This window comes from Opisthocomus hoazin, chromosome 17, assembly GCF_030867145.1.
Source record: "Opisthocomus hoazin isolate bOpiHoa1 chromosome 17, bOpiHoa1.hap1, whole genome shotgun sequence".
NCBI lineage: Eukaryota > Metazoa > Chordata > Aves > Opisthocomiformes > Opisthocomidae > Opisthocomus > Opisthocomus hoazin.
In genome coordinates this window covers 2437103-2456038 of record NC_134430.1, presented here as the reverse complement: position 1 = coordinate 2456038, position 18936 = coordinate 2437103, and the positions used below count along the sequence as shown (strand labels likewise).

At 67.7% G+C, this 18936-nt stretch overlaps 1 protein-coding gene across 1 annotated transcript; it reads right to left on the bottom strand.

Moving 5' to 3' along the window:
• Window positions 1-316: 316 nt before the first annotated feature.
• On the bottom strand, window positions 317-18695 carry KCNQ4 (potassium voltage-gated channel subfamily Q member 4; the record flags this gene model as incomplete). The annotated part of the gene is made up of 15 exons (XM_075437903.1): window positions 317-815; window positions 927-1062; window positions 1258-1389; window positions 1671-1773; window positions 1899-2116; window positions 3770-3814; window positions 4924-5079; window positions 6271-6359; window positions 6559-6654; window positions 6798-6935; window positions 7019-7144; window positions 7226-7401; window positions 7515-7641; window positions 8874-8964; window positions 18547-18695. Coding segments are annotated over 15 exons (2001 nt in total), but the record flags the coding sequence as incomplete, so codon positions are not given.
• Window positions 18696-18936: the final 241 nt, after the last annotated feature.

The window sequence follows — 18936 nt, the reverse complement described above, 5'->3', positions numbered from 1 at the left end:
CGGGGGTGTTGCATATTAAGACATTATTGCATAAATATATATATATATATATCTCTCTATATATAGCCCTGGGAGCATGCACGGGCAGGCAGAAGGCTCTGCTGTGCTTCTAGAGGTGCAGCCACGGCTGCAGCCCTGCGAGCAGGGAAGCAACCCAGGCAGAAGAGGGCAAGGGGGGGAAGGACCCCCGCTCCCTGGCCCAGGGGACCCCCGCCGCTGCCCCGACCTGGAGTGACGCAGGTAAAACCACAGCAGGTCGGGCCCCACCGCCCCTGCTCGGCCCCGGCCGAGGGAGATGGACCTTGCATAGCTGGCGGTGGCCCCGGGGACCAGGCGGGACCCCGCTGAAGAGCCGGACACTGGGCTGGGGGGGTCCCTGCCATGGCTGGGGGGTGGCACCCCCTCGGGAAGGGCAGGAGCATCCCAGGAGCGTGGTCTGGCCATGCCGCAGTGCCACGGGCTCCCACCCCATCCCCGCGAAGGAAGACTTGGTTCAAGTAACACGGCGAGGGACGCGGCTGGACGGGCGATGCCGTGCTGCTCCCGCGTCCCGGCATCCCGTCCCACCGGCTGCAGGCTGGCAGGATCCGTCCCGCTCAGTCCATGTTGGCGCTGGCCGACCTGGAGATGTTCAGGGTCTGGGCAGAGACCGAGATGTCCTCGTGGTCCACGGGGCTGTGGTAGTCGGAGGTGATGTCGGGCTCGCAGGGGGGCACCTGCACGGCGGCCAGGCTGAAGGCGTTCGTGGAGCCCTTGCGCAGGCACTGGGAGTAGAGGCCGAGCAGCAGGTCCAGCTTCTGCTCGATGGACTGCACCTGCACGGGCGGGCAGGGCTGAGCACGTCCCTCCCCACAGGGAGGGGACCCGGGGGTCTCGGCTCCCCTGTCCTGCCCGTGCCAGAGGGATGGTGACCTGCTCCTCCTGACCTGCCTCTCCACTTTGACCACGCGCCCCATCATGCTGAGCTCATCCACCAGCTCCGGCTCCAGCGCCGGCTTCTCCCCCTTCTCCCGCATCTTCTTGTCCGCAGCGAGGGCCCCCCTGCCCACGATCTGGTCCACGCTGGCAGGGAAGGAGGGGACTCAGCCCATCGCTCCCAGCAGACCAGAGGGCATGTGAGACCCCAAGGAACAGGGACGGGGCTCTAGGAACGTGTCCCACCCATAGCGATGGGCCAGCAGCCCTCCCAGTAGGCACGGCTGGTGGTGGGAGACCCAGAGGGGCCCAGAGCCCCCCACCGCCTTCGGGGCAGCTCACCGCGTCTGCAGGCTCTTGATCCTGCCCAGCATGTCCAGGTGGCCAGCTGAGTACTGCTCGATGACATCCTTGACGTCGTAGGGACGCAAGGTCTCCTTGAACTTCCTCTTGGCCACCAGGAACTTCAGGATCCTGCAGGGACACCCGAGCTGGCTGCAGGGCACTGGGAGGACTGGGAGTGCCCAGGGGCTCTGCACCAGGGGGGTGCAAAGCACCAAGGCCCTGATCACTGTCCCCATGGGGGGCTGAGCCAGGAGCCACCCCTGCTCCCCACCCGGCTCAGCCAACGCCATGGGCTGGACCAGGGACCAGGTTTCTCCAGACACGTCCACTCGTCCCCAAGGGCTGAGAGCTGCGGACGAGGCAGGGACAGGAGCACGTACGCCAGGGGATGTGGGAGGGGATGGTCTCACCTGACAGCCCGGATGAGGGTCTTCACCGCTGGCATGATGTCCTCGAAGGTCAGGTCGCAGTGGGAGCTCTTCTCCTCACCGCTGTCCTCCAGCGGGCAGTTGGCTGTGGGTGCAACGGTGGGTGGCAGAGCCCAAGGACTGTCCCCCTGTGCCCCCCCCAAAGTGCCTGCAGCCCCCCCAGCCTGACCCTGCAGCCAGGGCCAGACCCCACCACTCCCCGGGGCTCACCCTCGACCGGAGTCCGCGGCTTGAGCCTCAGGGACGCGCGGAAGCGGGTCCGGTCGTTGAAGCTCCAGCTCTTCTGCACCTTGGTGGGGCTGGAGGCCTCGGGGATGTCCTCGGTGCTGGGGGAGCGGTGCAGGGGGGGCCCCAGGTGCTGCCCGCCCCGGCTGCCCTGCCGCTGCGGGTTGCTCAGCCGGATGCGGTCCTTGATGCCCATCTTGTTGCTGCGCGGGACAGCGGGGTGGGCAGCGTCAGAGGCGAGCGGGCGCCGGGGGGACGGGGATGGGGACAGCGAGGGGACCAGCGGACCCCCGCGGCGGGCGTAGACGGTGCCCACGGTGGTGGGATGGGGGTGGCTGTGCCGAGGTCACGGAGAGCCCCTGGGACATGATGGGTACGGGGCAGGTGGCACCGCACGCCCGGGCAGGAGCGTGGGTTACTCCCACTCTGGGGTTACTCCTGGTTTTTTGCCCCCAAGAGCAGAGAAAGGAGACAGACGGACAGGGAGAGCGGAGAAGGACAGGCACGGCCATGGGGAGGACGCGCAGCGGTTGAGGCCAGCAGAGAAACCAGCCCCAGCCCCACGGGGAGCAGCCCTGCTCCTGCCCCATCCCTGCTGGCACGGGGCGTCCTGGGGCACCCAGCCGGGCCCCTTCATCCTCCTCCTCCTCCTCCTCCTCCAGCCTCTGCCTAATTCAGGCTCTGCTCCCGACCTAACACAAACTCTGCTCCTGAAACCAGCCGCACCGCTGGGCTGGGAGGAAAAACAGGCATCGTTTATGTAGGACCTACACAAAAACACCACCAGGTGCTGCCTCTTGTGTGAAGTGGGACCACAAGCACACCCCGGGACATGCAAGGAGGCCAAGCACCCACAGCCCCGCGAGCGGAGGAAGCCGGAGCCGCGGAGGACACGCAGCAAACCCCACGCCTGTTGCACGAGACTCCACGCAACCGTTTGGGGGGTCCTGGATTCCCCGAGCTGGGGGTCACGGGGCAAGGCGGGGGTACCGGCAGGGCCCTGGGCTCCCAGTCCCTCCCCGTGCCGGTGCTGGCATGCAGGTCCTGTGCGGGCAGGGCTGTGTGCAGGGACCAGGCTGCAGGACAGACGCGGGACGGGGTTCATCCAGGCGCCTCAGTTTGCTGCTGTTGGACTCAGCAAACCCAGCACGGCCAAGGGACCAGGCACATCCACGGTGCATGGAGGGGGAAACTGAGGCAGGGCTCGCTGCGGGAGCCGGCGGGGGACAGCGGGGTCAACCAGCCCAGCCCAGCCCATGCACAGACCCCCTCTACCCACTCTGCCTCGCCCCCCTGACCCTGCCAGCCCGCAGCCAGCAGCCATGCGCGGCAGGCAGCCGGACGGGCAGACAGCCGGGACGCAGTACCTCCGTCTCCACGCGCCCCACGTCCGCAAGAGCCTCCTCTTACCACTAAAGACGGGGCTGGAGGGTCAGGGCAGAGACACAGGAGAAAAATGAGAGTTAGCCCCTGGCCGGGAGGGAGCGGAGCATCCCGGCATCCCGGAGCATCCCGGCATATCCCGGTGCCCCGACCCCCCGGGCATGCCCGCAGCCCGGCGCGTGGGCGCAGGGTCCCTGCCCGCTGTCGGTGAGCATCTCCCGCTGCACCGGACCCGGCCACGGTACCCCCCTCCGCTGTGGAGGCAAAAAGCACCAGCAAAGTTGTTTGTGTAGGTCCTGCATAAACACGAACGCCTGCCCTGCAAAGTCCGGGTTCTCGGCGGCGGAGCTCTGCAAAAAAGGCGATTTCGGTGCCGAGCAGCCGGACGGCGGCGAACCCCCAAACATCAGCGGGCTCTGCGGACCCCCGGCCCCTGCCCGCTCGCTGCAGCCACTGCTGGGGGCGAACGTTACCTGAGGCGTAAGCACTTGTGGGGCTGCACGTCCTCCTCCTTCCAGCTTGGGGGTGAACGGGGGGCACAGAAGGTTTGGGGGGAGGTTGGGGGGATGGAGAGGAGGAGGGTGAGCGGGAGAGGGGAGGAAAGAGAGAAGATGAGATGTTATGAGAGGTGATGCTCGCGGTGGAGATGGGGGGAGGCTCGGGCCCCCCCGGGGGGGATGCCGGGGGGTTGCAGTGTCAGCTCCCGGCTGCTCACTGGGAAACTGAGCCCAGGCTGGTGCTGCCGCAGGGACGAGCCCCCCAGGCCCATACTCACCTTGGGGCTGGCGGGGGGAGCAGGTTCCCCTCGGCCCCACACACGCAGTGGGGCAGCCGCAGCCCCACGGCTCGGCACATCCCCACGCCGTGACAGACCTCCCGCAGCCCTGGCCCCATCACAGGGGAAACTGAGGCACGATGCGAAGGCGCAGCGCTCCCTCTCCCCACCTAGCCCTGACGACAGCCCAGGGCCCCACGCCATGCCGATGTCCTCGGTGGCAGGCCAGCAGCTGTGGTGGCCACGCTGGGGTCTCTGGGATGCTCTCTGGCCGGAGAGGACCAGGGACACGGTCCACAGGCAGCTGCCACCAGCAGTATGGCTGCCCCGAACCCTCTCATCTCCTCTCGCCGGCGTGGGGACAGCTCGGCATTGCTGCTCCCCACTCCTGTGGCCACGGGAAGCCCGTCTCGGACTGTGGGAACTGGGTTTTGCTCCTTGCCCAGCCCAGCAGCGGGGCCGCACAGCTCCAGCCCCGCCGGGCTCGCCGCACTGCCATCGCAGCGTCATTTTTGGCCACGCTCGGTCTCCCCGTGCGAGGTCCCGGTGCTGTGGCCACATCAAAAAGGACAGCGAGGTGGAGATGGACGTTGCAAGAGGCTTCACGATGGCACGACAGCCCGGAGTCCGCCCGCAGGGACCACACGTGTCCCCTCCGGAGCCGGGAGCGGTGCCGGCAGCCAGAGGCAGAGCGGGACGGGTGCTGCTGGGTGGGGAGCGGGGCCGGGGGCTGCTCCCCTGGGGTCCGGGCTGGCGGTGACGGGCACCGCGGTGGCACCACGGGTGGACACAGACCAGCAGAGACAGCAGAGAGGAGGGAGAACGTGGGGCCGTGGGGCTGCACCCTCCTACCTGTCCCCCACACAAGCGGCAGGGCTGCTGCTTTTCTGGCCAGGGGTGAAGGAGTGATAAGGCGGTGGGGCTCCGTCGGGTAAATTTTTCACCTCTGAATTCCTAAATCCTCCGTTGCGGACTCGGTGCAAATGCTCAAACATTAGGACCAGCTCTCTGAGGTTGGGGTTAAATAAAAACAGGGAGAAATTAAACTTTCCAAAGCAAATGAGATGAGCAAACCAAGCCGGGTCCTCCTCTGCACGACCCAAAGCAAAACCAGAGCAAAAGAAGCAGCAAGACCCAGCGCTTTCTTTCGAAAGACCGCTCCTTAACAGCTCCCGGGGGTGCTGCCGGCACCGGGGGTGGGGGTGCTGGGGAGGGGTCCCACGGAGGCTTCCCACCAGCACACGGGTTGGACCCGTGCTGAGAGGGACGGTTCAGGCAGGACGACCAGCCCTGCTGCGGGGTGGGGACGGGGGGACCTGCCACCCTCTGATCAGGGGTCTGGGCACTGCTGGAGCAGCGGGGAAGCTCAGACCCGGCAGGGATGGAGCCTGACCCTATCCCAATTCCCCGATGCAGGAGAAACGGCTCCCAGCAGAGCAGGAGGGGCTGCCGGAGCCCCCCGTGATGCCCACGCCGGGAGACCCCGGCACCACGCTCGGCCGGATCTCCTTGGGGACCAGCGGGACTCGCTGCCGCGGCTGTGAAGAGCCCCATCTTTGAAAAAAATACAGAGTGAAACGGAGCAGTGGATTTGTCATCGCAAAGAAACCCTCGTTGGGAGCAGGGGCAGGACGCCGAGGCAGGAGGGCAGGGCTGCGGCACGCCGCGCTGCCGGCCCGCGGACCCCCCGGCAGACCCCGGTGCGCTCGGTGAGACGGGAACACGCAGGGCATCCGGAAAAGCTTCGGAGAGTCCTCGGTCCCCCCGTCGTGGCAAGATCCCGGAGGCCACGGGGGAGGAGAGCACCGCGGGGACGGGGCGCGGGGCTCCATCCGCTCCGCCGCCGCGCTCGGTGCCAGCTCCCGGCCGGCTGCGGCTCCATCGCCCCGGCCACGAGGTCCCCGCCGCCGGTGGCACCGTCCCCTTCCCCGCGGCGGAGCTGGAGGGAAGCTATGGATGGGGCGAGAGGGGACGGGGTGGGACGGGCGCCGGGGGCACGGCGAGGATGGAGGGGGGTGTCGGGAGTTTGGCGGGTGCCGTGGTGGGGCTCCGGTGTCCCAGGGCTGAGCGAGGCGTCCGTGCTGCTCAGCTCCACCGAACCCGCGGCAGCTCCACACGGCTGCTCGTGGGCTCCCCAGGTCGCTCATCCTCCTGGGACCCCCCCGGGACCCCCGCGGCCCTCCGCCGCAGCCAGCCTACCTGAAGGAGGGCAGGAGGCTGTCGTAGTAACACCACGTTGCCGTCAGGTAGACCCGGCTGCCGTCCGTCGAGTACAGGCGCCAGGCAGCCTGGACGGGAGCGAGAGCCCGTGGGCACCGGGATCAGCCCCCGAGGGGTCGGGAGGCGAGACCCCTGCGCCGTCCCCCTCGGGCAGAGTCCGGCCCAAAGGAGCCAGCTGCCGGATTTGGGGTCCTGCCCAGAGGAGACGGGGGGACAGCGGAGCATCCCTGGGAAGGGACGGGGCAGGACGTGCCCACTCGGCGCTACCTGGATCAAGTTGGCTGCCGGAGTCCGTCTCTTCTCAAAGTGCTTCTGCCGATGCTGCTCCTGCACTTTGAGGGCGAAGCCCGAGCCCAGGATCCCCTGGGGACGAGAGGGGACATGGTCCGTGGGTGCTGGCCACCCCACCAGCCAGGAGAGATGGGGACCCTCCCACCGCAGGGGTGGATTCGGCCCCTTCCTCCCCGATCTGGAGGCGCGGGGACCCTCTCCCCGGCCCCACTCACGGCGGGCAGCGCGAAGAAGGAGATGCCGAGCAGGGCGAAGCCGGCTGCCAGCATCCGTCCCAGCCACGTCTGCGGCGTCTTGTCCCCGTAGCCGATGGTGGTGAGGGTGACCTGCCCGGGGGCACAGCAGGGGGAGGCCTGGAGGGAGCTCCCCCCCCGCCGCCCCGTCCCACCCTCCTCGTCCCCTCCCGGGGCCGGGGGGCCGCGGCGGCCGAGCTTACCGTGCCCCACCATAGGGAGTCGGCGTAGGTGGCAAACTGGGCGTTGGCGTCCTTCTCAGCCAGGTAGACGAGGAAGGAGGCAAAGATGAGCACCAGGAAGCCGATGTACCAGGCGGTGACGAGCTCCTGCCGGGGCGCGGGGGGTGAGAGGGGCTCGGGGGGGGGGGGGGGGGTGTAGGGGGCCGTGTGGGGACCCCGCACCCTCACCTTGCTGTGGGCGTACACGACGGAGCCCAGCAGCTTCCAGGTGCCACCGCGCCGGTCCATGCGCACCATGCGCAGGATCTGCAGGAAGCGCATGCTGCGCAGCGCCGAGGTGGCGAAGATGTTGCCCTGGGTGCCGGCGGCGATGACGGCCACCGAGGCGATGAAGACGATGAAATCTAGGGGACGGCCGATAGTCAGGAGAGAGCGCTGGCTTTTCTCCAGCACCCATGGCGTGGGTGAACGCTGCATGTCCCCAGGTCCCCGTGCTCCCCCCCGAGCCCCCCGGTACCTATAACGCAGAAGGGTTTCCTGGCGAAGCGGAAGCGTCCCCTCCAGCCGCGGTAGCGGCAGCAGCAGCCGGCGGCCCAGACGCGGGTGATGTACTCCATGCCGAACACCACGATCATGACGAACTCCTGCCAGGGCGGAGAGGGGGGGGACAGTTCTGGGCTCCCCAGTTCAAGAAAGATGAGGAGCTACTGGAGAGAGTCCAGCGGAGGGCTACGAGGATGATGAGGGCCTGGAGCATCTCTCCTACGAGGAGAGGCTGAGGGAGCTGGGCTTGTTCAGCCTGGAGAAGAGAAGGCTGAGAGGGGACCTAATAAATGTTTATAAATATCTGCAGGGTGGGGGTCAGGAGGATGGCGCCAAGCTCTTTCCAGTGGTGCCCAGCGACAGGACAAGGGGCAACGGGCACAAACTGAAGCAGAGGAAGCTCCAGCTGAACCCGAGGAAGAACTTCTTCCCTCTGAGGGTGACGGAGCCCTGGCCCAGGCTGCCCAGGGAGGCTGTGGAGTCTCCTTCTCTGGAGATATTCCAGCCCCGGCTGGACGCGGTGCTGTGCAGCCTGCTCTGGGTGACCCTGCTTGGGCAGGGGGTTGGGTGGGTGACCCACAGAGGGCCCTGCCAACCCCGACCATTCTGTGATTCTGGGATTCTGTGACAGGGGGGTGAGGTGGGGGGGCAGGACGGCGTGGGGATCTCAGCTGGGCGGGCGGCTTTGGGGGTGGGGGGGGGCAAAATGAAACGCTGGCGCTGAGGAGGGCGCAGGGGGGAAGCGTGGCGTCCCCCCAAGGCCACCTCCCCCCGACACAGCCCCGGCTGGAGCCATCCCGGGGGAATCGGGGCGGGAGCGGCAGCCGTCGAGGCCCTGGGAGCAGCCCGGCTCTCCTACCTGTGCCAAGCTCACCGCGAGCCGGGTCCTTTTCCTCCGCCGTCAGCATTGTCCTCCTACCTCTCGCACAAACAAGCCCCCGTTCTGCTTACTCGCGGGAAAGTCACAAGGACCTTCCCAATTTAGTCTTCATCACTCGGAAGAACTCCGGCGTCAGCCGTTTCTGACAGTTTGGGGGAAAGTCGCCTTTTTTAGCCCCTCCTGCCCTGCCTTTTCCACTGGTTCGTGCCTCCCCGTGCCGCGGAGGTCCGGCTGCGGTGACGGGGCACCCCGAGCCGTGGGGACACCCGCAGTGGCGAGGCCACCCTGCAGCTTCTCCCCGATGTGCCGGAGAGGCTGCCACCAGTAACACCAACCATCACCAGTGCGGTCTGGGCTGGGGAAGGGGTCGGGGTGGGTTTTGTCCGTGACCTTGTCCGAGTGTCTTGGGGTGTAACATGGGGAGTCTGAGCGACAGCCCCACTCCCCGCTTACCAGGATGAAGAGGCACTGGTTGGCCAGTTTCTGGTGCTCCTGGATGGTGGAGAAGACCGACAGCACCAGGCAGCTGAAGACGAGGAGGAATCTGCAACGAGAGCGTCTTGGTGCGGGCGTCGGGGCCGGCCGGGGGGATCCCAGCCTGCAGCACTGGCCCCCGCTCGCAGCCTGTGCCCCCCAGCCGAGACCGCCATGGCCGAGCCCCCCAGGACACGGCTTGCCCCTCGATGGTGGCACGGAGCAGCTCAGGAGCCCACCAGCAGCTGCCTGTGGGTGCAGAAGCAGGGCTGTGCCCAAAGCCTGCCCGCCGCACTGGGTTGCCCAGTGCCCGAGCCCACAGCGGGACCCTTCTGCTCCTGGAGCACCCCACGGAGACCCCCAGGACGGGCTGGCCTGGTGCCCCCCAAGCCCCATGCCCAGAGGGACCATGGCTCCCGCTGTGATGGGGACCAGCCCTTGCACAGCACCCGTCTGCCAGCCTGGGCTGGCGGCTCAGCCCATCCCCGGGCAGCCCCACAGGCACCGAGGAGGAGGAGGAGGAGGAGGAGGAGGAGGAGGAGGAGGAGCAGGCTCCGCTGCGAAGGCAGCCTCTGCCTGGGCAAAACAACTGCGAATTAAAGGCAGGGAGGGAGACGAAGGGTCCTGCACGGTGGCTGGGTGCTGCTGGTGTGGAAGGGAGAGCACAGCTTCTCCCGACTGTCCCCGGCACTGCTGCCACTGTGGGGACCCACCCGGGACACGGAGGCCACCCGGGAACAGCCGACCTGGGGTACGGGTTCGCAGGGAGCTGCTCTGGGGCTGTTTGTCCCCGAGAGCTGGGTCAAGACAGGAGGGGCTTTGGCCCATTTAAAATAAGGAGGGGGGAAAAAAAAAATAGACTCTTAAGCTGAAGCGAAGGAAACTCCAAAAATACATTTTTTTCCCCTGATCCAGCGATTCTAAAAATGGAAAGCAGAGGGCTTGTGCCACCGGCCCACGTGACGGCGTGCAAAGGGCCATGGCTCCGCCGGAGCCGGCTCCGTAACGGCACGGGGGGCTCCGGGCCCCCGCTGCGCCCCACGGCACTGCCGGCAGCCCCCCAGGCTGAGCCCCGCGGTGCAAGCGAGGTGGCCCTGGCACCCTGTCCCCGAGCTGGCGGGCACCCATCTCGCCCTCCCGGCACCATCTCCCCACAGCGAGCGATGCCCGTGGGACCCACCCGAGAGCACGGAGGGCTCGGCTCGGGGATGTGCTGCTCGACACCCGCCCGGGAGCACCTTCCCGTCTCCTCTTGCTGCTGATGCGGAGATTTAGAGCCGAATCAGCTGCCCGGGGCGGCCGAGGGGTGAAACCAGACCCGAGCCAGGCGCCTGTCCCAGCGCCGGCGGCGAGGCACCGGGCGAGGCGGGGAGAGGGGACGATGCTCTGTGCCCTCTGCGGACACTGAGCACTGGGCTGGGGGGAGCCGAGGGACCCCCCCCAAGGCTGAGCACCCACCCACCAAACCCACAGGGCTGGGGGCTCACCAAACCCATGGCAAGAGGGGCTGCCGAGTGCCCCACGGCCGCAGTGGGGCAAGGGGAGCAGCACCCAGCTCAACACCCAGCCTAAAGGGGACAGGACAGGCGCGTCCCCTTCCCCAAAACCACCTCGAGGGGAAACCAGAGACGGGAAAGAAACCCCAGGGAACAGGAGAAGGGCCGGATCCAGAGCACGGAGGAGGGAGAGCTGGAGGCAGACCGCGTGCCGGCGACGGGAAGGCAGGGGCCGGGGGCATCGCAGCCCCGACACCGCCCTGTCCTCGCTGCGGGGGACGATGCTCCCCAGCCGCCAGGCAGAAGGCTGGACCCAGCTCCTTCTCCCTCTGAATTATTAATGGAGCCCTTTCCCTCCGGCGCAGCGGTTCTGCCGTTCGCTCCTCCGGCAGCACGGCCGGTGCCGCACCGGGCAGCGGGCAGGCAGCAGCGGGCAGGTCCTGGCCGTGCTCCCGGCCACAGCGCTTGCTCTGAGGAGCAGAACAGGACCACAGAATCACAGAATCACAGAATAGTAGGGGTTGGAAGGGACCTCTGTGGGTCATCCAGTCCAACCCCTGCCAAAGCAGGGTCACCTACAGCAGCCTGCACAGGACCTTGTCCAGGCGGGTCTTGAATATCTCCAGAGAAGGAGACTCCACAGCCTCCCTGGGCAGCCTGTTCCAGTGCTCCATCACCCTCAGAGGGAAGAAGACCCGGCTGAGTGTGGCCCAGGGCAGAGCCTTTCTGCCTGGCGCATCATCAGCAATAAAGATTATACAGTCAGGATTTCACAGGCAATTACACGGGCGGCGAAGCACAAAGCAGAAGAGGAGGCAGAAATCTCCCTGCCTGCGAAGATTTGTGCCTCTCGCCCTGGACGGGGAGCGGGGAGGGGGGGGGTCTCCGGGGGGGACGCGCTGCGGGTGGCCCTGCCTCGGGCATCGGCGAGCCACGGTGCCTCGGCACCCACCCACTGCCCCACGAGCAACGCAGCCGGGCGGCCACGCCGCATCGTGGGAGCCGCGATGGAAACCTGCACCCCCGGGGTGGGGACGCCTCCCGCCCGGGCCCCCCAGCATCCAGCTGGATTTGGTGAGGGATACGGGCACGGGAGGCCCCACGGGGCCAGCTGGGAAAGAAACTTTGTGGGAACACATCACCTGCTAGGAATTAACTTGCAAAGCCTGGGCAAGCGCCACGTCCCGGCAGCGCCTAAGCGGCTTAGGGAAAGGGTCAGGTGCCTGCAGGCAGCTCGGCGAGCCAGGAACCGGCCATCCCCCCCAGACCCCCTCCCCGGTGGGCAGCTCTCCGGGGCAGAAATGCTGCTCTCAGCAGCTCTGCCCTGCACCCAGCGCTCGGCCGGCCTCTCCAGCGAACGCCGCTGATGCCGGCGTGCCAGGCTCCCCGCCAGCGCACTCCCCCTCCCCAGTTCACCAAGCACCCACCAAGCAGGACCAAGACCACCGAAGAAACTCTGCCGGGGAAGCAGGGATGGGGCAGGGGTGATGGGGCAGGAGCCTCGCTGCCTGCCCGCTCCCCTGCACGGGGGTCCTGCGGGATGCAGGGCGCAGATGCTGTTGTTGCCGAGCTGGCGCATCAGCTCTCCCCAATAAATTTTCCATCGCCAGCCCTCGCCAGCCTGCAGCCCCCTCCTCGAGGGGCACCGGGACGGGACCCCTCCGGCTGCTCTCACCCCTGCAGCAGCGAAGCCTGGCCGCAGGAACACTCCTCCCCAAAATCATAATTAAAACGCGGCGGGGGGCGGGTTGGAGAAGGCGAATCTCCTCGCATTAATCTTCATTAGAGCGGGGTTTGCCATCTGCTCCTGCCCGCGCCGGCAGCGCGGTGCTGGTGGAGGAACAGGTGAGCTGGGAAAGCTGCAGAGCTCGGGGGAAGCGGGGCCAGGTTGGCCATGGCCAGCGAGGAGAAGCGCTGGGCGAGGGGGCACCCCGTGCCCACCCGAAGACCCCCGGGCAAACGGGCTGCACCCCAGTCCGAGCTGGGCAAAGCCGTGCGGCGGCAGCCCGTGATGCTCGGAGCCTGCGCAGCCGGATGGCAGAGCCTGGGGTGGGGGTGATGCTGGGCACCCCCGTGCCCAGACCCTGCTCTGCTCTCCCCCTGTAAGGAAGCCCCGGGCCGTGTCAATGAGGGTCGGGCTGCCAGCCCGGCAATAACTCAGTGGAAGGAAAACACCACGTGCCGTAGGATCACAGAATCCCAGACTGGCAGGGGTTGGCAGGGACCTCTGGGGATCCCCCAGCCCAACCCCCCGCCGAAGCAGGGTCACCCAGAGCAGGCTGCACAGCACCGCGTCCAGCCGGGGCTGGAATATCTCCAGAGAAGGAGACTCCACAGCCTCCCTGGGCAGCCTGGGCCAGGGCTCCGTCACCCTCAGAGGGAAGAAGTTCTTCCTTGGGTTCAGCTGGAGCTTCCTCTGCTCCAGTTTGTGCCCGTTGCCCCTTGTCCTGTCGCTGGGCACCACTGGAAAGAGTCTGGCCCCGTCCTCCTGACCCCCACCCTGCAGATATTTATAAGCAGTGATAAGGATGAACCACTCGGCCAGGGGACGGGGACAGGGACAGGGACGGTGCTTCGCTCTCCAGCCTCCGCACCCCACGAGGTTCCACTCCCCGAGCACGGTCTGCGGCCGCACAGTGTGGCTTATAAATCCTCGTCCCCCGCCCCAGCAGCCCTCCGGCAGAGGAGGAGCAGGCGGCCTGTCTGCTCCGGCGGATATAAATAACCGGGGCGCAGCGGGCCTGTTTGCGCCTGTAACCATGGCAGGGTCCGTCCCGGCCGCAGAGAAGCAGAAAAACGGCGAGCGCTTCCCCACCATCAGGGAAACCGGAGCTGGAGGTGGGAACCGGCCAGCCCCACCGCAGCACCAGCGCCGGCACCGCAGACCCCAGCGACGCGCCCAGAGCCCGGCCCCGACGCCGTTATCAGCGCTGGGCGAGGAAAGGTGCTGCTCCCAGAGCCCCCCCAGGCTGGGGGGAGCAGGGGGTGAGGCGGGACACGGCGTTTCCATGGTGGGCAGCCGGCAGCACCCATGGCAGCAGCCCCACACGACGTCCCGCGGCACACGGGAGCTGACGCCCCAACACCTTTGGGCAAGCAGGAGCCCAACCCCGCAGACGGCATCATCCATCGCCCGCGCACCCCACACGCCTGCACCCCCCCGGCACCCACCGGCCCCCGGCCCCGCAGCCCCCGCGGGGAGCACGGTCACAAGGCTCCTGCGGACGGTGCCAAGGCGCTCACACGGAGATAGTTTTGCTCTTGAATCATCTGGCAAGGAGCTGGCTGGAGGGAGGGGAAGAAAACCAGCGCGTTTTCAGATGCACCTCCCGTCTGCGATGGGCCATGTGCCCCAGGAGAGGGATCGGGGCCGTGCCCACCCTCCAGCACCCAGGGACTCCGCAGGGGACAGGGACCTTTGGGGCTCGGGGACAGGAGTGGCCCCAAGCAGTCGAGGCAGGCTGAGACCCCGAACATGCTGCATGGAGGGCAGAAGGACCCACAGGGCAGCAGGTCCGGGCGCTCGCTCAGCCCCACGCCGACCCCCACCCTGACTGGGGGCTGCCTGGAGGGACAAACTCTGCTCAGTGGTGCCCAGTGACAGGACAAGGGGCAACGGGCACAAACGGAAGCAGAGGAAGCTCCAGCTGAACCCGAGGAAGAACTTCTTCCCTCTGAGGGTGACGGAGCCCCGGCCCAGGCTGCCCAGAGGGGCTGTGGAGTCTCCTTCTCTGGAGATATTCCAGCCCCGGCTGGACGCGGTGCTGTGCAGCCTGCTCTGGGTGACCCTGCTTGGGCAGGGGGTTGGGCTGGGGGACCCACAGAGGTCCCTGCCCACCCCGACCATTCTGTGATTCTGTGACAAACAACTGCAGCCCCTCCAGGGCGGCCGAGCATCACCTCCGCACCCCCGGCAGTGGGGCTTCCCCCCCATCCTCACCATGGGGCCCAGCCCCAGGCACCCGAACTGGCACCTCCTGCTCTTGGGGGTCCGACGGGAGCGGCAAGAGTGGAAAGGAAGAGAAAAGAAGAAAAAAATCAATGCACAGTTTCGTGTTGCGCCGAAGTCGCTTGATTTTACGCCCCGGTGACACCGCATCAGGCTGGGGAAACTGCTGCGCTGGCTGCTCTGCCCCTCAGTGTTGCCCCCGAATGCAGCTCCCATTTCAAGCCCAGGCAGGGTGAGCGGGGCCGGCCCCGGGAGCAGAGCCCGCTGCTCGAAGGGCACAGCTCCAGGGCACAGCCCCGCTCATTTCGGCCACCCAAGTGCAGCAGCCGGGCTGGGGACCACCACGCCAGCCCCTGCAGGAGATGCCAGTGACGGCCAGTTAAACCCCAGAGGTTTCTAACCAAGCAGGCGATGGAGAGCCAGCACCCAGCGGGGGATGAAGCGATTTCCCTGCAAACTGGGGCTGCAGCCCCTCGAACGGCCCCGGGTGGGTTGGCGAGCGCTCGGGCTGGAGCCGCCGCCGGCACCAGACACGGCGGCAACCCCCGGCGCGGCAGGGAAAGGGCTTTCCCGCTTGCCAAGTGGTGCTGGAGGGATGCGGCGAGACGGGAGAGCACGGCAGGGCTGCGGTACCACGCCGGGGTGCAGCGGGGCCGGCAGCACCATCCTGCCCACCGCAGCCTCCCCCATAACAGGGGCCGAGCGCAGAGGAACTCCAGGAGAGACCGGCTGTCAGCACCCTGGTCCCTGGCCAGGAGCGTGGGGGGGACCCACCAGCTGCCCTGCGCCCCTCGCACCCCATCCCATGTGACTCCCCACGGCGAGCGCAGCATCGCTCACCCCACACCAGCATCGCGCCGGGGCTCTGCCGGGAGCTGCCAGCCCTCTGCCACCCCCGCAACGGACACAGGGACCCAACACACCAAGGGATGCCCAAGCCCAGAGCAAGAGGTGGCAGTTTGGGTGCCCTCCGAGCTCTGCACTCCCATCTCCTCCTTGCCCTGGGCACAGGGCAGCACTTTCACCAGTTAAATCAACCCCCCCCAGCTCAGCAGCCCCCAGGGTGAGGTGCTGCCGAGAGCGGGGGGCACGGGAGGATTCAGGCAGGGGGTTGCGGGTTGTTACTGGTGCTGCCAGCTCAGTCTTCCCTCATTTGCTCCAGGTCAAGCTGTTCTTTATTAAAGCGTTCCTCTAGGAAACGGAAAAGTGCTGAGCTGAGCTGCTGGTGCACCCAGCAGTTTCGTAAGCATCGATGTGAGCTCCCAGACCCCGGGTTCCATCGGGGCAGCAGTGCCGAGAGCCACCGGCAACGCGCAGGGGCTGGCAGACGGGGAGACACAGCTGGAACTGGGAACTGCCCAGTGCAGCTCCAGGCTGCAGGAGAGCCCTGGGGCAGCCCCGGGGCTGGGCTGGCAGCGGTGCCCGGGCCAAGGGCAGACCCCGCAGCAGCTCTGCCCGGGAGCTGGGCACCCACCGACAGCCACCCACAGCTAAGGATGCTTCCCCTTTGCTTAGGAGGTGGAGATTGGAAAAGGAAAATTTTATTCCCCTTCTGGCCGTAAAGCCTTCAGGTTAACGCTCCGGTCACACTCCCAGATTTGCTCCGTAAGCTCCAGCGCTAGAAACTCTCATTCCAAGAGGGCACAGCAAAGCTTTGCCTGCCCAGCGAGGCGGCCGAGCCCCAGCGCAGGCCTCCACGGCCCCACCATGGTCAGCACAGGGTTAGAGGGGACGGGGCTGGCCAGCCAGCACCACACACCCCAGCCCCGGCTTCGCACCCCCCTTCACACCATCCCCTTCCCACAGACACTGCAGCACGGGGGGCTCCGAGGGGAGAGCCGGGGCCGGGAAGCTATTTGGGATCCATTTGCCGACGGAAAGAGACCGAACTCCTCCAAGAAACGGTATCAGCTCAGCCTCGCCGCAGGCTCCCGGGCACTGAACTGCTCAGGGGAGGGAAGGAAGCGCTCCGCTTCTCAGCGGGTTATTTCCATTTTAGCAGCTCTGAGCCCTGTCTCGGAGCCAGGCAGAGGACGGGTCCTGTCACCAGCACTGCCCCGACCTGGGGCGACCTTGGGCCACGGGTTCCGTCCCCCCCAAAGCAGGGGTAACGCCTTCCTCCCCTTTTTCAAAGCTGTTGAAGCACGCAAACCACTCCTGAGAACTTCAACAGCTCGGCAGCTCCCGTCCGCTGCGGGAGAGGAACGAAAAAACAGCTTTGAAGAAGCCAGCAAGGAGCAACATCTCCAGGCAAGGCTTCCCAGAACGGCCGTCCGCGCTCTGCACCCACCATGGCATCTTCCCACCGGCACCGGGGGGTCCCCGGCAGCACTGGCTGCCCCGCAGGGTACCACAGCCACAAAACGAAGCGAGGGAAGGCAAACCCTCCCCATCCCACTCAAGATGTTTTGCTCCTATTGACCACCACGCAGTTTGCCCACGCGGGGCAAAGCCCGTGTCCCAGAGCTGGGGCTGGGCGTGGGTGGTGGTGGGCTTGGTGGGCTCTGCAAGCGGAGCTGCCCGGGCCGGTGCGGATGTTTCTGGGGCAGAAGAACCGGTGGAGGACACCAGCCCGCGCGTCGCAGCCGCGAGATCACAGAATCACAGAATGGTGGGGGTTGGCAGGGACCTCTGTGGGTCACCCAGTCCAACCCCCTGCCCAAGCAGGGTCACCCAGAGCAGGGTACACAGCACCGCGTCCAGGCGGGGCTGGAATATGAGCAGGGCCATCTCTCCTCCAGGGCCCAGCGAGCACCTACGCGAAAAACTCCGACCCCCTCCCCTAGCAGGAGGTTTCGGCGGCCGTCGTTATTAATTCCTTGCAGGAAAAGCTCATCCGAGGGCAGTATTTGCAGCGTCGGTATTCTTGCCGAAGCAGACTGCGGCGTGTCGGCAGGCGTTACAAATGGGCCCCCGGGCTCCCCTCCCGCTCCCCGGGGAGCTCAGGTGCCCTCTGCTCCGGTGACAAATTCATCCTGCCACCTCGATGTGCTAACTTCGGCAAGACCCACTTTCCTGCCTCCTAACGAGCTCCAGCTCGCGCACCCCGCTAACGACTCGGCACCGCGTCCCCGCTCCCGACGCCGTTTCTCGGCTCGTGCTCTCGGAGAGGGTCTGCGCCCAGCCGGGCTGTGGGGCAGTGAACATGCCTGGCACATGCTAAGCACACATGTAGCACACATGAGGTGGGGGGGACAGCCACCCCCTTCCCCACAGCCTCAGCGAGCAGCAGTGTCCTGGCAGCGTCGCAGCAGCGCGGGGGTCCTGGGTCAAGGCAGCTGGGACAAATCCCCGATGCAGAGCCCCCCCCCTCTCCCCACAGCCCCTCACGGGCACCCCGGCTCCGCAGCCCCGTTACAGCCCCCCAAGCAAGGAGCCTTGAGGAGCCGAAGCTGTTGCTCGGCCCCGAGCTGAGCCCACCTCTCAGAGTGGCTCCTGCTTCGCAAAAGCCGTCGGATGCCCAGGACCAGCGAGGCCCCCCGGAGCGGTGCCGCACAGCCCGGGAAACCGCCGGGAGCCAGGGCAGGGAGCGGACGCGCTCCCGGGAGCGTCCCGGGCTCCGTCTCCGGAGAGGGATGCTCTGGTGCCGGGGATCGGCGGCAGCCGCCAGCCCAGCTCTCGGGGTACCCCCGCCAGCGAGGCTTGGGGCCCTTCACCAGGGACGAGAACGCCCGTTCCCAGCTTCGGGAGCCGGATGGGCTTTGAGGCCCCTTCTGACCCTCACCATCCCACGGTTCCGTGATTCCCGGCGGGACACAGCGATGCTGGGGCTGCCGCCACGTCCCGACACTGCTACGGGCACCCCAGGGGACCCACGCTGTCACCCCGCGGGCTCGGAGACCCCACCGGGCACCTCCAGCGAGGGGACGGCAGAGCGGGACGGTGGCCGGGGCTCCGCGCCGGTGCCACCAGGACGGGGCTCGCCGCACCGGAGACCACCCCGGGGACCAAGCCCCATCCCCCGGGGACACGCTCGCCACCTCGCACCGGAGCCGCGGACCCCCCGGGCTCCCCGTTTACCCCCCCCCCCAGCCCAGCCGGGACCGGGACCGGAGCGGGCACCGCCACGTCCCCCGTTCCCCCCCCCTCCACAGGCTCACGGAAAAACTTCTCCGGTGCCCGGCGCCGGGGCTGGGTTGAAGCGGCGGCTGCTCCCCCCCCCCCCCGCGGGCACTATCCCCCCCCCCGGGACCCCCCCGGTACTCACATGAAGACGTGGTAGACGAAAGCCCACCCGCGGGGCCGCTCCAGCACGTTGTAGAGGCAGTTCTGGAGGCGGCGGCGGCAGCAGCGCGGGGGCCCGGCGGGGCGGGGGGCGGCCCCGGGGCGCGGGGTGGAGGGGGGGGGGCCCGGTGCGCACCCCCGTCAGCCCCGCCGCCGCCCCCCCCCGCCGCCGCTCCCCGGCCATGGCGGAACCGGCCCGGCTCAGGCCGCCCGCCGCACGGCCCCGCCGCTGCGGGACCCCCCCGCCGCCGCCCCCGCTACCGGTACCGCGCCCCGCTGCCACCTGCCTTTAGCCGCCCGCCGCCCGGCCCCCCCCGCCGCCGGCCCGCCCCGCCGCACCTGGCCCCCGCCCCCGGGGCCCCGCCGCGACGGG